The 17726-nt window shown below is 34.5% G+C and overlaps 1 protein-coding gene across 1 annotated transcript; it reads left to right on the forward strand.

Moving 5' to 3' along the window:
* The first annotated feature begins 10305 nt into the window (after positions 1 to 10305).
* Positions 10306 to 13371, forward strand: LOC125423717 (probable mannitol dehydrogenase). Its single transcript, XM_048478769.2, has 5 exons — positions 10306 to 10396; positions 11487 to 11600; positions 11715 to 12228; positions 12782 to 12935; positions 13063 to 13371. Exons 1-5 carry the CDS (start codon positions 10308 to 10310, stop codon positions 13266 to 13268), a joined length of 1077 nt encoding a protein of 358 aa, XP_048334726.1. The 5' UTR covers positions 10306 to 10307; the 3' UTR covers positions 13269 to 13371.
* The last annotated feature ends 4355 nt before the right edge of the window (positions 13372 to 17726 follow it).

Below are 17726 nucleotides of genomic sequence, written 5' to 3' on the forward strand. Positions count from 1 at the left end.
CTAATGTGTGTTAAATGTAATAACATGCAAAATATATATTTTTCAATGATCCTAAAGAGAAAAAACTCCAAAAGTTCTGAAAAAGTTCTCAAATTGGCAAAAAAAATTTATTACCTTCGGGCCTTCGGTAATAACCGATGCAATCAATGGTAATCAATTTGTCCTTGCTTAAAAAATTACCGTAGGTTTCATTAGTAATTACCGAAACTCTTGTGGTAATCACATTTTACCAATTTGATTACCGTAGGACATTCGGTAATTACTGATGCAACCTATGGTAATATTATGTGATTACCACAGGAGTTTCGGTAATTACTGATGATACCTATGGTAATTTTTTCAGCAAAGATAAATTGATTACCGTAAGTTGCATCGGTAATTACCGAAAGCCCGATGCTAATAAAATTTTTTGGGCAATTTGATAACTTTTTTCGAACTTTTGAGGTTTTTTCTCTTTAGGATCTTTAAAAAATGTATATTTTGCATGTTGTTATATTTAACACACTTTAAGGGACTTGTGGGGGCAAAAAAATTGATAAAATGTGATAACCATAGGGGTTTCGATAATTACCGATGAAACCTACGGAAATTTTTCCAGCAACTACAAATTGATTACCGTAGGTTTCATCGGTAATTACCGAAGGCCCTACAGTAATCAAATTTTTTTGCCAATTTGAAAACTTTTTCTGAACTTTTAAGGTTTTTTCTGTTTAGGGTCATTGATGAATGTATATTTTGCATGTTGTTGCCGGAAACATATATTAGCGGACTCTTTGGAGTCAAAAAATATATGAATTGATGTTACCGAAAGTGTATCGGTAATTACTGATGGACCTGTCGGCATCGGGAAGTACAATGCACCATCGGTAATCATGTTTGTTTGAATTTTTATCACTACCGAGGGTCTTATTTTCTCTTATTTTGTCGATGATTATCATTAGTAAAGCTAGATTCAGCATATTAAGATAACATTAATATAGGATGCCATAACATTAAACATACGATCTACATTGAAAATTTATTAACATACAACTCAACAGCATATTTTTTCCTAAACTAACTAATATCTTCCAGGCCAAATAAAAGGTTCCCCTTACTGCTTCTGTGCTCAATAAATTTCAAAGCGAAGATGCCACAATCACCCCTGCAGAATAGCATTAATGAAAACCAACCATGTGTATTTCTACACGTAAGCACAATTAAACAGCAGCAATAGAAGTGGTTGGAAATGACAACACATTTATACCCATTATCTTGGCGGGGTGCATCTTTATGATGGTTATCGTAAATGGATCTAAAGTGGGAAGCACGTCCGGATTCTTATCGTAATATCCCCCATCCCTCAATAAGTAAGGCAGCATAAACCTAAGGCAATTTGCATTTTCCAGCTCTTTAGTCTGGACATATTTACTTTCCATATTTGGATCATACAAATCAATATGCCGAGCCTTTAAATCCACACATGCTGCCAACCAATGGACGCCTCCATTGTTGACAAGGATATACACCTGAAAATTAGCACGTAACCTCATTATCCACAAATTGGGAAACTTAATCAGCATTTTTTTAAATATATGTATAGACTTACATAATCGCATCTCCACCACGGCATGCTAAGTTTGGGTGACTTCCCACGCACATAGCTTCGAGGTGTGGAATCACATGAATATGTGCTTTGAGATGCCTTTCATTTGGGATAACACCCTTTAATGGATGACTGCCAAATTGATTACCGTAGATACAATATAAAATGTTATCAATATAACATTAAGCAATATAGTAACATTAAGCAACACAGTAACATCCCATTATCTTACCGAAAATAACGTGTCTAATATGGCATAGTTGTGGGTAAACATCTTCTCATTCTCAAACCTCCTTTTTCTTATGAAATACAAAATAGTGTCAATATGCTGCAAAAAACATTGAAGGAAATAAAAAACAAGTGTGAGATGATTAAACATCATTCCAAACGTATGAACACAATGAATTTACATGAAAGTAAAGTATATAACTTACATCGGAAGCCAACCATCCTGCAGGGGTAAGCAGCTCAGCAAAAGATTCCTCTCCCACCGTCATATAAGATGTACACACGGTTGCTCCGTTCGATGCCACCCTATACCACTCATCGAACACCCTCTCCGTCGATGCATCAATAGGTCGATTAAGATTCAATTTGACCTTTTTTTTACACGGGTCGGTATAAGGAGAGATAACATGATATGACTGGTGGTAAACTCTACCGAATCGGCTTTTATCACCAACTTTATGCGTCCAAACCTTCACTTTACTCTCAGCTGATTGGTCATGATGTGGACTATTAGCTAAAGCACTGATATCCCACCCCAAATGCAAAGGCCGATGTGGTACCAAAGCCCACGAATCCTCCACATAGGGTCCTCTAGGTAAGATAGGCTCAAACGGCATTGTACAATCCTCATCCTCCTTCCTACCACTAGAACCATCTATGGGTGCATCAAATTCTTCGGCTTACTCTCCAAATGACGGTGACAAAAGGGATGATGGTCGCACCGAAGATGGCGATGAATGGGTGTGCATATGATGTTTGGCCTACAAAATACAATGGTTATTTTGCAGTTCCCAAAAACTAACAACAAATAATTGCTGAATTACAATATATAATTTAATAATCCTGAAACCCTAAAATATACTAAGTTGTCTAAATGATACCTGATGTTTTTTTTGGTCAATAACAGAACTAAGCATCTTCCTTAATGATGCCATCTCTTTCTCTAATTCATCATAGTTTGCCTCCAAGCAAGCAATCTAATCAATATCAATATCCAAAACATAAGTCAATATATATTAGTACAACATATGAAATACAAATTTGCTGCAAGTAACAATTGCATACCCTGACATTAGCATCTGAAGGGACACTAGAATGCTCCTCAACTTTGGACGCATCTTTAGCACCAACGATGGCTATCGGTGCTACAAGTGGCGGTGCCGTATAGCGAACTTCATGTATGTTCACTGTTATTGTTCGCCAATAATCCATAGTCTTCTCCTTATCGGTAGCGTCTAACCTTCAATATGCAACATACTAGGTGAAATGAAGAAAGGAAAAAAAGGTAAATTTGCAAATTGGACGTTGGTAATGTAACTTGAATGTAGTCGTACCATGTAATCTATATAAATTTGCCTTACATTCCTATTTGAGGTGACCCAATAATGGACAGAGAAATGGTTTGGTTGACTTGTAGCATGCCATCTAAGGATCCTCAGGCAATGGGTTTCCCACCGCTCGCCAAAATGGTTACCAAAATCAGGGATTGCTTCAAAACTCCACACCTACAAAATATAAATTATAGGTTATTAAATATAATTTTTAAGTAAACGCTGCATGTATTAAATATATTACTGTACCTGAAACGCCAATGGAAAAACGGTTAGGTCATACGACTGTGATTTATTCTTTACTGCACGTCCTCTATGCTGGAATACATTGTGTAATGAGTCAATCGTCTTCTTGTAGCTCAGAATGCCCCAATGGTAGGAAATATAGTAACGCAATTCTTACAGCATCCCAATCATCCACAAAATGTATACCGTTGAATATTCGTTCCAGTTCGGGTGGTTTCAAGTCAATCCTGTCTTCTAGCAACCTCATGCGCAGCTCCTTTCCTTTGGAAATTTTCATATCATACATGGAAGGGTACCTACAAAACTTTAAGCCACTAATGAGTGCGAATTCCCACTTCTTAAACAGCACTTCAGATCCGCCGAAGTTAAACTCTAGTACTTCTGGATCATTGGACATAACTCGTCTGCAAAGCAGGTGATGCACTAGATGACCAGAGAACCTGAGGTTCTTCACGTCAAGTAAGTGTCCAAAACATGTTTGTCTATACTTTTCCAGCTACTCACTTGTGAGGACACTTGTAATTACTTTGTTTGCTTCTATTGGATTCCCGAATGAATGTGCCCTAACTTTAAATATATCGGCATCCTGAAAGATCCATTCCTTTGGAGCGTCGATGGCCTGCAAAATGAATTACATAAATGGAATGCAAGTCAACTATTTAATCATACCCTATTTTCCACCCTAACTTGATCATAATAATTTTCAACCAAATCTTAAGACATATGGATTCACATTTTTGCACCAGTGGTAATTACCGATGAAACCATCTGTAATCAACCTACAATGAACTAAAAAAAATCCTAATGGCCTATCGGCAATTACTGATGGCCATCGGGTGAAGTTTTTCTCGAGTATTCACATTTATGAATAAATATTGACAGATGTCTTATCTCTTACTGCACCAAACTACATAAATGAATATAAAACTTACCATCTCAGATGGGGGAGAGGAGAGTGGAACGTGCCCTGGAAGTTTGGTGCTTTTCATCTCAGCTTTGGATTGCTGCTTAGTAGTTCGTCGACGCTTAGAGTCGGGTGTTGATGTGCTACCACCGCATCTCTTACTTTGCGCCTTCTTACCTCTCTTTTTCAATTGAGCTCGCAAGTTCCTCTTTGGTGCCATTATAAAGTACAACCTATAAATGTACTTTGACAACATTAATAAATTTTTATCTACCTTTGACCAGATTGTCAACTATGTATACATATATAAATAACCGCAATCCTCAATTTCATATGCTCTCTTCCTAAGGATATTGCATATGTCATCTACAAAACATTTACTGTATAGCAGTGTGTTTACTTCTAACTCTTTCCATCTTCTTCTTATTCTTCTTTTTTTTTTTTTTCTTTTTTGGGGATAAAGTGTTTGCGTGTTTGCTTCTAGCTAACCATGTACCTAAAATTTTATGCATCAATCTTCTCCCTTTCTCTCTCTCTTTCTCTCTCTCTCTCTCTATATATATATATATATCTATAGCTTTAGAAAGAACTAACAATTAACAACAAGTACTAACTCTGGAAATCTTAACTTCAAATCTAATTAATCATAAAATATTTTTCTCTTATCTCCAGGTACTGATTTTCAGTAATAAATTACCCTAGCAAAAAGGAAAAAGAAAAAACTTAAAAGAAAAAAAACGTTTAAAAAGCAACTAAGATTTCTAATGTAGCTATAGTCTAAAGTGGGGTTTTAATAGAGCAACCCACAATTGTTGTAACACCCCGTCCCGAATCGCACCGGAATCCGTGCACGTTGACCGAGGTTGACTGTTGACCGTTGACCGAAGGGGTCAAAAGTTGACTTTTTGACTCGGTGGGAATTTCGAGTTGACCAGGGTACCGTGGCGAAGTGCATGACGCCCTGAGTTCGTAGACTAGTAGCACGTCGAAAACGGAGCTACGGTTTGAAAGTTATGGGCAAAACAAGTTGAAGTGTAAACTGTCTAAAAGGTGCCGGGAGTTGACTTTTTCTTGTGATGTAATTGTGAGTTGACTCTTGTATGGTTGTAAAGTACTCGTCGATACGAGTTCATAGACTAGCGGCACGCTTAAATCGGACATGTGGTTAAAAAGTTATGGACGTTTGAAGTTTACCGGATACCGTATTATTTTAATGTTTTTTTTGAGTCGGTGAACAGTGAAATGCCACGTGTCAGCTTCTGATTGGTCCACGTGGCATGAACAGTGCACGCAGGGTTTTAATTTTGAAAAAACTCTCGGGGAAGAGAGAGAAAGAGAGAGAAGAGAGAGAAAGAGAGAGAGGAGAGAGAAAGAGAGAGAGAGAGCCACCGCCGGCCACCGGATTTTGCCACTGTTCCAGCCGAGTTACTGTACACGCGCCGGACAGAAAGCTTGCCCACCTCATTTCCGGCAAAACCTCCAAATTTCACGGCGAACGGCCGCCGGACGCGCCCGGATCGGACGTCCGAAGTTTGGCGGCGATTTTTCCCTCCACCGCCGGCCACCGCGAATCGGCACTGTTCCGGCCATTTTCCGGCCACACGCGCCTGACAGCCTTGATCCTCTCCTCAAGTCCGGCCTACCCACCAAAAATCACGGCCATCGGACCACCGACGCGCCGGGATCGGAGCGTTTTCCGGCGAGGGGTCGAAAATCTTCAAACGGTGATTTCTCCGCCGTCCGACCTCCGTTTTGCTCACCGTCGGTCCCGTTGGATTGCTCTCCTCACGATCTACAAATCTGCAAAATTTCACAGCAAACGGCCACCGTCGGAAATTACTGTTCCGGCGACTGTTGCCGGTGACGTGGCGGCCCGCCGGAAATCACTGTTCCGGCGAGTACCCCGAAAATTCCGGCCAGCTCCAGTCCGCAGTGTTCGACCTCCTGAACCCAAATCCGACTTCCGTTTCCACCAATTCGCGACGGTTTGGGAGAATTGCAGAGCCGAAACCCGAAAAGCTTCCCGATAAAATTCCGACCCCGTCGGGTACGATCATCGGAAATTAAGACCGGATCTGTGATTAGCATCACTCGAGCTTCGATTCGGTATATCATTCGTAAATTTTAGTTATCGTTTGGTGTTCGCTCCTCGGGTACCCATTTGGGGATTACCCGAATAAAATATTAATATTTGTGGTTTTGGTACTGTGGATGTTTTAGGTGCACGTGCAAGTAGCGGAGTCGATCCTGCGGAGGATCTTGATTGAGATACGTGCACAAGGTGAGTGACCCACCTTCAAATTAATTTGGGGAATTTAATTGATGAATATATTATGTGTGAATTAAATATTTGGAATTTAATTTCTATGTGCCAAATATTTATTGGATTTATTGTAGAATTATTTATGAATTTATTGGATTTAAGAAAATGTGCATTTTATAAAAGTATGCCATGTGAAATTATTTTATGGATTTGAGGATTTTGAAATTGGTGTGGTTTTAATGGTAAATTGGGTACGATTTGATTTTCAAATATTTCAAGGAAAATATTTGGTTATGTTGGTGATTTCAATTTTTATGAAATATGCCCATAAAATATTATGGGATTTGATTATGATATTTCGAGAAATTATTTATGCTTGGAAAAAATGTGGATATTTGAATTGATGGATTTGGGAGTTGGTGGATTTGAAAATCATGGGATTTATGGTATTAATTATAAGGAAATTGTGGAGAATTTCCCGGTTCAAGCGGATGGATTATGCCCGCTATGCTTATGAAAAATGTGAAATTTGTTTTATGATTTAAATTTATGGATTTTATAATTTTTAGATGCACCGTGCACGTACTGGTGTTCTGATTATGTGATATGGTATATGTGATATGGTTAGTGTGCACACGGTTGTGATTAGCGCGCAGGTGGGTGTGAGTAGCGCGCGGTTGATATTATGAGGGTGTCCTGTGGATGCCATCGGAGAGGGCGGCCACCCCCCTTTGGCCGGGACACCAGGTTAGCAGCGGCGCTGTGGGACGCCACGCGACCGTATGCCGGTTTCTTTCTATAACCTCCTGTCTGGCGGTACCTTGGGACGCTGGGTACTGTTGGCGCCACTGGTATATAGTGGGTGCATCAAATGATTTTCAGAACTGTGTTTTAAAAATAAAATGTTTGGAAACTGAATTGGAATTAAAAATATAATTGTTACCGCTTCTGGTATTTAATTGATGTCTTGGTTTTCGGGAAATATGAATAAAGGGTTTTGTGAAAATGTTTTAAAAGGGGAACCTTTCCAACTGAGAGAATTGTAAGGGTTTTGAGAGAAATTATTAGTTCCAACTAATTATTATTTATATACCTATTACCGTGGTATGATAGTGTAGAGTAGTAGGGTCGCTCACTGAGATGATTAGCATCTCACACTCTTAAATTCCGTTCCTCTAGGTACCAGGTTGTCGGTGTTCACTCGGAGCGGACTCGATCTTCCTTGCTGTATTTGTTCGTGCAGTACCTTGTTCTTCTTTTACTGCAGTTGTACTATTTCTTTCACTTTTACTGTATTCTGTATTTTGTAGTACTTCATAAAGCTCTGTATACTGTATGGGACACTTATGTATTTGTACTGCACTGGATTACTGTATTTTTATTTTGGAGTGCTGAAATTTGTGGAACCAGTTCGTAGTACTGTGGGAGGAATAAGGGAACAATTATAGAAGTGTGTTTTCAGTGCAGGAAATTTTGTGGTAAGTCCATCCCTTAGGGGAGGTTCTGCCGGATCTTCCACAGAAGGGTCCGGTAGGGTTTCCCTGGGATCAGGGCTTGTCTAGGGTTCCGGTGGGGAACTTTGGACGGGTCCTGACAATTGTGGCCAATTATGATGCTACATGCAGAAGCATATAAAGTGAAATATTGAAATGACTGAAGAGGAAGTAGTCAATTCACCCAAAAAAGAAAAACAAGAAAGTGAAGTATAGAGGTGGAAGACTACATAGAAGCTACGCAAGAGACAGATTGTTATAAGCCAATCAAAAGCAGCCCTTAAACTATATGTATACATATCATATTCATATTATATTTAATTATTTCTTAATATACAATATATGTCTAAAAAATATGCACAGAAAGTTACAGACTATAATCTGAACATATAGGTTAAGCTGGACTGCAACATTTCCACCACTTCTATATGAGTATGTCAACTAATGTAGCTACATCTCTTCCCCATACTGCTTGTGTTTAACCTGATTTGATTATAAAAGCTCAGACCTATCGACACCTATATATGCTATACAAATCATTCACTTTACATTTATTTTATATGTATAATTAGTTTAGGGTAAAGGATTTATTTGTATACAAATCAAAAAAGAAAAATAATTAGTTTCTTGAGGGTCAAGTACATTTTTATAAAAATTCTTCTTTTCAACCCACAAAAGCAGTTTTCTAGACAGAGTTTAAGTATCATGCACTAGTGAGATAACACCTTTACTTTAGGATTTAAACTTCGATCAGAATAAAAATCCTTATATCCCTAAGTTGTAACAAATATATATATATATATACATATATTATGTTTATTTATTACAAACTAACATTATTACAAACTAACATTATTCTTCATCAAATTCATTGATTTTCCTGCCTTCATCCTTTATTTATTTTCCATGCTTAGGGATGTCGATGGAACCCTAAAAAAGAAAAATTTTAAAAATTAAAAAAACGATGTGTTGTTTGGGTGTTGTTCCTCCCAGACGACATGTTGTTTGCTCCATCTTCAACCTTGAGCCTGTTGACCCGAATCCGCCTGAATCGGTCCCGATTCAATTTTTGACCCGGTGATTTCTCCCACCTCTGGCCACCGTTTAAGGCAAAATTGGTTTCATTTTTTTCGTCTCTTCATTTCCTAGTAATACCCAATATCAATCTATCCTAAAACCTAGGTTATAATCACTTCCATACAAAAACCTAAATTTCAAATAAACTTCAAAAATTCCACATTTGTAACCGGTTCTAAACACAAATCAAATATTCCAATGTATCACATTATACTAAATTTGTAAGTATTTAATGGTAAGGCAACAAATAAACACAAAAACAAACCCACACAGGTCCACAGCAAGGCAACAAATAAACACAAAAACAAAGTCACACAGGTCACAGCAAGGCAAAAAATTAACACAAAAACAAACCCACACTGGTCCACGGCAATAAATAAATAAAAATATTAAAACAATTACCTCAGAAATAGCCGTTCAAGAGTGTTGAGATAAGATGAAGTTTTGTTTTTTCGTTTTTTCTTTGTATTTTTGTTTAAAGGTGCTGGGATGAAGCTTCCTTTGTTTTTTTCACGGTAAGTTTTGTTTTTTTGTATTTTTGTGTATTCTTGTAAAAACAATTACCTGATATACTTTGTTTTTTTTTTTTTTTTAAAAGTAGATTTTTGTTCTTTGTTTGTTTAAATAAACATAAAAGGACCTGAGTTTTTTTTTTTTTTTTTCCAAAACCAACGTGGACTAGAATAGATGGATACCCAAATCATTTTTTATTATTTTAAAGTTAAAATAAATATTCAAGGGTAAAAAAAAAAAAAAAATAGCAAATGAAGAAGTAGATATAATTAAACTCATCCTAAAAGGAATATTGGACCAAATTCCCCCGATAAGGAAATTGTGAGTGTGAACCGTAAAAAAGAGTAAAAGAGGAGCCCAATATAATCAAGTTGGGCTTGTCTAATGGGCTATCTAGCCCAATCCATTTACATTATTATGGTCAACTTAACACCGGTAGTACCCTGGCGTCATCATAATTTATTTTTATTTAAATTTTTCATTTTTTTGTATTTCATTTTTTTTTTTTTTGTCAAATGTCTGGCGTCATTGATTTTATTTTATTTCTTTTAAATAAAAATTTATAACAAAAAAATTATCGTCATTGCTTACCACCAATCCTCTGCTTAGCACAAAATGGGCATAAATACATAACCACAAGCAGTTCTAACACAAACTGAAAATAAAAATGAGTTCAGCAGAGCAAAATGTGAATGCCTATGGATGGGCTGCCACAGATTTATCTGGAATTCTCTCTCCCTTCCACTTCACCCGGAGGTATATTTTTAAGTGTTTTAGGCATTTATGTTTTTCAATTTTGCATTTTACTCCATTAACTATCAAATTAGCACCAAACACTCTTTGAAATTTGTAAAAGATTTGGTATCAATCGAAAACTTTCACTTTACTCCCTTTTGATTATGTTGTTTTAAAGTGCTCTGTGCTTATGCACTGCAGGTGAGTAGAAGCTAATAATTCCCTAAGTAAGTGTATAATTAAAATGAAAATTTTAGTTTTCGTTAATATAATTCAACAGCTAAAAGAATCGAAGGTTTTAAACTACTGTTACACCATTTACAAATTTCAAAGGTCTGTAACAGGGATAAGCGTATATCAGTTTACATCAGTTTTGGTTTTTTGGACCGAAAACTAATTTCAAACCTTTAAAATTAGTCAAAACCAGTCGAGCATTGGGCAATTGGTTTAGGTACGTTATTGAATATGTATTTTTTATTAATGAATTATAAGTAAAAACCATATAAAAATCATTAACTTGGGCAAATTTTTTTATTTGGAATTTTCTATTTTGATCGGTTTTTCCAATATTTTGAATATTATTTTATAAAAAATAATATTAATTATACAAAAAATATTTTAAAATTTTATTTGGTCATTTTGGTTATAGTTAGATTTGCAAAAACTAACACTGAGACCACCATATTCTCTTTGATTGGTTCAGTTAACTTATCAATTGGCAGTCGATCAATTGGCAGTCTATGTAGTTTGGTGTGATCGGTTAGCCTTTTCGGGTTCTATGTTATTATGATTCCAGAGATAAAATGCAAATTCCAGAGATAAAATGCAAAAATGTTGAAACTTATGAATATATACGTCAAAAACTTCTATTTTATATCAAGTCAAAATATTCTAACTTTATATAAAATGATAAATAACAAGTAAGACAAATTAAAGTACAAATAACCAATACACTATAATTGAATTGCATTAAAATAAAAAGGTTCTGACATCACCAAAACTATATGTTATATGATTATAATATTCTAGCTAGTTGTGCATAAAAACTCAGGGTAGAGTTGACGTAACGGGCATGTTTTTTAATAAGTTGACATAATTGATATGGTTGCAGAGCTAATGGAGACAATGATATTACAATAAAGATATTCTACTGTGGTATTTGCCACACCGATCTTCTCCTTGCAAAGGATGAAATAGGCATGACCGACTATCCTCTTGTCCCCGGGTATACATTCTTTTTGCTCTCAATTAGTTGCTCACATTTTGGTTTTGTTTTTGTCTAGAACTATTAAAGTGTATATATATACCAAGTACGTATACTAAATTTATACATATTTAGGCATGAGATCGTGGGACAAGTAACAAAGGTTGGGCGCAATGTGTCAAAGTTCAAAGTTGGAGACAAAGCCGGAGTTGGGTCCATCGCCGATTCATGTGGCAAATGCGACCACTGCGATGAAGGCGAAGAAAATTATTGTCCCAAAGTGAATTGGATCTTCAATGGACAGTTCGAAGACGGATTAAGATCCTACGGTGGATTCTCCGATAAGATCGTGATCAATCAACGCTATGCGGTCCGATTCCCAGATGGGTTCCCATTGGATGGTGCTGGTCCTTTGCTTTGCGCAGGGATCACAGTGTACAGTCCCATGACATACTTTGGACTGGCACAGCCTGGTACACATATAGGTGTGGTGGGGCTTGGAGGGCTGGGCCATTTGGCCGTGAAGTTTGCAAAAGCTTTTGGAATGAAGGTCACTGTGATAAGTACCTCACCGGCCAAACGGAATGAAGCTGTGGAAAAACTTGGTGCTGATTCATTTTTGGTCAGTCATGACCAAGAGCAGTTGCAGGTTAGTATATCTGCCTACTAAAACCATATGCTTAGTTTCTAATTTGCTTAATCATTTTTATAATAGCATAATCTAATTTAGATTGTCTTACAATTTTTTTTTTTTTTTTTTTTGGGTAACATAAATGAATGTTATATTTGTCATTAACTTTACAAAGTCCAAGTGGCAGCGTGTTGTTTTCTGAAACAATAATTATAAGTTCCAATTTTGTGTCCTAGATAAATTTTTTTAAAAGAAATTATTGTGAGGCGCTAAGTGCAATTTTTTTTATTTGTGCAATTTTTTTTATTTTTTATTTTTTTTTTTTGGGGGAACAATTATTTATTTATTTTTTGGGTAACTATGTATAATGCTATATTTATCATTAACTTTATAAATCTTCAAGATGTAAAATTAAGTTATATTTTCTTTAAATTAATTGTAAGGTCTAATTTAGTGTCCTACATAAAAATTTCTAAACCAATAAAAAACCAAAATTAATATAAATTAATGTTATTGTAAAGCGCTAAGTGCAAGTTTATTTTGGGCGTGCAATTCATGCAACCATACATAGGCTGCCATGGGCACAATGGACAGCATAATGGATACGGTTTCTGCTTCGCACTCTCTCTTGCCACTGGTTGGTTTGTTGAAGACCAATGGAAAGCTAATTTTGTTGGGTGCTCCAGCCCCACCGCCTGAGCTACCAATTTTACCCTTAATCCTGGGTAAGATATATATATATATATATATATTTTTTTTTTTTCTATCTATTTCAAATTTCCATTTCATAGATCCACATATATAATTTACATATTCTAAGAAAAAAGATGGAAATAATTAATTCGGTGTTAGGGAGAAAGCTAATCGCTGGGAGTGCATGTGGAGGAATGAAAGAAACAGAAGAGATGGTGGATTTTGCAGCAAAGCACAATATCACAGCAGACATCGAAGTTGTTCCTATGGACTATGTGAATACTGCCTTCGAAAGACTTGCCAAGAATGATGTTAAGTACCGCTTTGTCATCGATGTGGCCAACACCTTAAATCCTCCCTTTTGATTTCAATGAACAATTGGACTCCAATTCTACCTTCCTATATAGGCCAGTATACTGGTCAGTATTAGTTTTGAAATAATTAGCCCATATATATTAATAATATATATGGCGACAAATTGTATTTAGTAGTACTAAATTAGCTTTGTACTCTTTTTTTTTTTTTTTTTTGGGTAATTAATTAGCTTTGTACTTGGTTTGGCATTTATATGTATAGAGAGGTTCTATTATCCTGACGTCCGAATTGTCAAACTTATGGGTTAAAAACGTGTTAAAAAAGTTGGCATATTGTGGTCCGTTGGATTCAATCAACGGCTAAAAAAAAAATATTTCCATGTTAGAAGCTGCTTCATTTTCCTCTCCATCTTTCTAAAACGCCGTTTTTCAGTTCTAATCTTTGAAAACAAACCCATCACCGAAGAGGGAAAAATATTAAAATCAAAGGGGTTTTTTCCAGTAAAAAGTTTTGTTGCTCCTTTTCTTGCCTTCTCCAAAATGTTTTTTCAAGGAAGTTTTTAATCCTAAGTATATATCCTCAATTTTCCAGCAAAAGACTATCAAAAAGTGATAAACATTTTTCAAACGGCTTCCTCCTCCTCCTCCTCCTCCTCGATAAAACAGAATTTTTTATTTTTATTTTTATTTTTTTGAATACGAGCCAAGAAGGAGTAGAAATTGCATTAGATTTAGGTATTATAGCAATGGTGAAGGCACGAGTGAACTAAATCTGAAAGTTAAATCCTCAAATACACGATTCTCAAAACATAAGAAATGAAGAGAGATACAAAAGGGCAAAAAAAAAAAACAAAAAAAACATAGGAAATGAAGAGAGAGAAAAGGGAAAAAAAAAGAAAAGAAAAGGAAAACAACAACAACAACAAATCACAATCATTTTCCATTACCAGCATCATCAAATAAAACTGAATACCAAGAATTTTATATATATATATATATTTATATATTTCTTTTTTCTAAAATCACTTTCAGGCAGAGTCTTGCAAGCTTTAAACTTGTGATCCAAAATACAAAATAATTCCTAAAGTTCTATAACTCATGAAGCCATGTTCCTTGTGAATTCATTTTATATACAATATAGCTTCCTCAAACCCATACTTATCAATCTGATATTGCTCAATCATTAAATGTGTTGTTTATAGCATACAAGTCCATCGATTTGCTACTCTGCTAACAGATTTGCATCCAGAGCCACCGAGTCCATCAATTTGCTACTCTGCTACCAGATCTGCATCCAATGCTATTCTACTACCAGATTCGCATCCAGAGCCACCGAGTAACAATCCCAAGCATCTCTTTTCACCGGGAACTTTGGTGAAACCTTTCTGATTTTAACATTTTCCATAGCTTCAATCCTTCTCCATTGGCGAACGATACAGTCATTTTCTTTAATTTCAGAAATTTACTTTTTTTTTTTTTAATCAAATCATTTGAGCCATTGATCGAATCCAACGGACCACAATATGCTAACTTTTTTAACACGTTTTTAACCTGCAAGTTTGACGATCCGGACATCCGAATAATAGAACCTCTCTATATATATCTATATATTAAAATTCATATTAGTTTCTGAGATTTTATAATGGATTCTGTAGATTAGGCTTAAGAGTTAACGACCTTCATTGAAGTTATAATCTGAAGTTTTTAGATTTAGAGTTAAGACTTTTAGTATGCATGGATCTGTTAAACTAACTCGAAAATTTGGTAACAGTTAAAATAAACAGGACCATTACATAAACTGGTTTCTACGACTCCAAAAACACCTTCATTAAAGTTTTTAAAACTAGCATCTCTAAGACATAGTAGTATAGATAAATTGGTTCCTAATTTTGTAAGAGGTTTGATTCCAAATTGAACTAATCCTATGTGTAGGAAATGTGGAGACCAAGGTGGGGGTTCTGATTTTAATCTGTCAAACAAAAGTTTACATTTGATTCTTAAATTACTATAGAATTCAGCAATGTAATTTAATGAGCCTAAAAATTTCTGTAATTGGTTTTTATCGAGAATTTCATCAGGAAATTTATCAGCAAATTCAATGGCTCTAGTGATTGGAGTAATATGGGATTGGTAAATATTAAAACCTAAGAATCAAATTTTGGTTTGGAATAATTTTAATTTGGAAGCAGAAACAACTAAACCATGTTTTTTGACAATATCTAAAAACATTTTTAAGTGTTTCCAATGTTGATCAATTGATTGGGAATAAACTACGGCATCATCTATATAAACAATGGTAAAATGGGTGTAATTATTAAATATATCATTCATCATTCGTTGAAATTCACTAGGAGGATTTTTTAATCCAAAGGGCATTACATTCCATTCATAATGACCAAATGGGGTTACAAATACAGTTTTGTATCTATCTTCGTCATTAATTTCTATTTGCCAGAATCCTGATTTCATGTCAAATTTTCAGAAAATAGTGGCTTGATTAAGACGATTGATTAAAGCCTTTTTATTTGGAATAGAGTATCTAATCCATTGGAGGCATTTATTTAATGGTTTATAGTTGATTACTAGTTTAGGGGATCCACGTTCTAATTCAATATTTTTCTGAACATAAAAAGCAGAACAAGACCAAGGGGATTCACTAGGATGAATTAATTTTTTAGTTAGAAGTTCTTGAATTTCAATTTTACAATATTCTATTAATTCTTGATTCATTTGAATGGCTTTGGCCCTAGTTGTAATGTTTCTTTCATCAAAATCTTTTTCATAAGGAACTTTAACTATGTATTTGGCCCGATGCCAAAAAGTGTTAGGTACTTCAGCACAAACGTCTTTGATTAAATGTTGTTGAAAATCAATGATTTTGTTTTGAAGATAAAAATTAGATAATTGATTTTCTATTTGTTTATATTTAATTTCTTCTTGTAAAAAATATAAATGTTTAGTTTTAGTTTGAATGCGATTGATTATTTTTGAAATGGAATTTTCTTTCAATGTTTGAATATTATGTGATTTCTGAATAAATTCAAATTTGACTCTTTTACCTAAAGGGTGACTGATTATTCCATCATTTTCTATGGTAAATGGGCATAACAAAGAGAGAAAGGGAATACCTAAAATAACTTGATCTGTCATGTTTCTAACAAGGACAAAAGATGTTTTGAAACAAATTTTATTATGACAAATATGTGCGTGATTAATTTCGTATTGTAAATCCATTTTACTTCCGTTACTGGAGTTTAATATTTCTTTAGTTTTTGTAGAATATTTACTAGGTATGAGACCTTCTTGGACACAATTTAAATCTACACCTGAATCTAAAAGTGTGATTGTCGTTAATTGAAAATCTTCAATCATTATTGTGATTTTTATGTGCCATTTTTTAAGTTTGATTTTTTAAATTGAAGCTAAACAATTATCATGGGAAGATCCTTCTTCCTGTTCTTCAATTTAATTTGGGATAAGTTTCTGGGGTTTTTCTTGAATAAATTGTAATTGGTGTTTGATTAAATGATTTTCTAATTTTAATTCCTTAATTTCGGACTTAATTGTTTTAATCTCTGATTGTAGATCTTGAACATTTATGTGTTTATTTTTTGATTTATTAAAAGTTTTTAAGGCTTCTGTTAAACAGATTTTTTGAGTATTTTTATTAAGTTGATTTATTTCTTTGTAAGTATCAGTTATGATCTTTTTGTATTTTCTCATGTATTCTATCCTTTCATCGGGATTTTCTAATTTGCTAAGTAATTCTAAGATTATATCTTCATCTTCAGTAAAATTGGTTAAGACATTAACTGATTTATTACAACAGGTATCAAGACAACAGACATCTAAATATCCTAAAGTAATATTATGGTTATCTGTGTCACTAGTGGATTCAGATTGAATACTTGATTCGTCAGAACTTGATTCAGTGTAAATATTATTTTCGCTATATTCACTATCTGTGTTGTGAATTCCTAAAACATTGATTAAGTTTTGTTTTTGATATTTTGGAATTTGTAATTGTCTGATTGTTTGCTTACCTTTGCATTCATTGGCAAAATGACCAAATTTATTACATTTAAAACATTTGATTTTGGTTTTATCTTTTGAATCTTTTTTATGTTTATTTGATTTGTAGAATTTGCCAGGATTGGGTTTATTAAACTTATTAGTTTTGTAATAAGTTTTATGATTTGAATATTTATTATTTCGAAAAGCTTTCATATGTGATTTTTCTTTGATTTTGTTTCTCCTAGAAGGTGCTATCGTAGATAGACCATATTATTGACAAAAGTTTCCTAATTTGTATTTAGTTTTTCTTTTATCATTATTTAGTTGATTTGCTATTTTCATATCAGTGCACATTTTTAATCCTTCTTTTTTTATTATTGAAACTATATTTCTATAAGCTAATGAATCATAGTCTATGTGACCACTATTATTACTTAAGACATTTCTGATTTTTCTAGCAAATAATTGGGATAAACCGTTAATAAATTTTTCTTT

The sequence above is a fragment of the Ziziphus jujuba genome, chromosome 7, assembly GCF_031755915.1.
Source record: "Ziziphus jujuba cultivar Dongzao chromosome 7, ASM3175591v1".
In the NCBI taxonomy this organism is placed as follows: Eukaryota; Viridiplantae; Streptophyta; class Magnoliopsida; order Rosales; family Rhamnaceae; genus Ziziphus; species Ziziphus jujuba.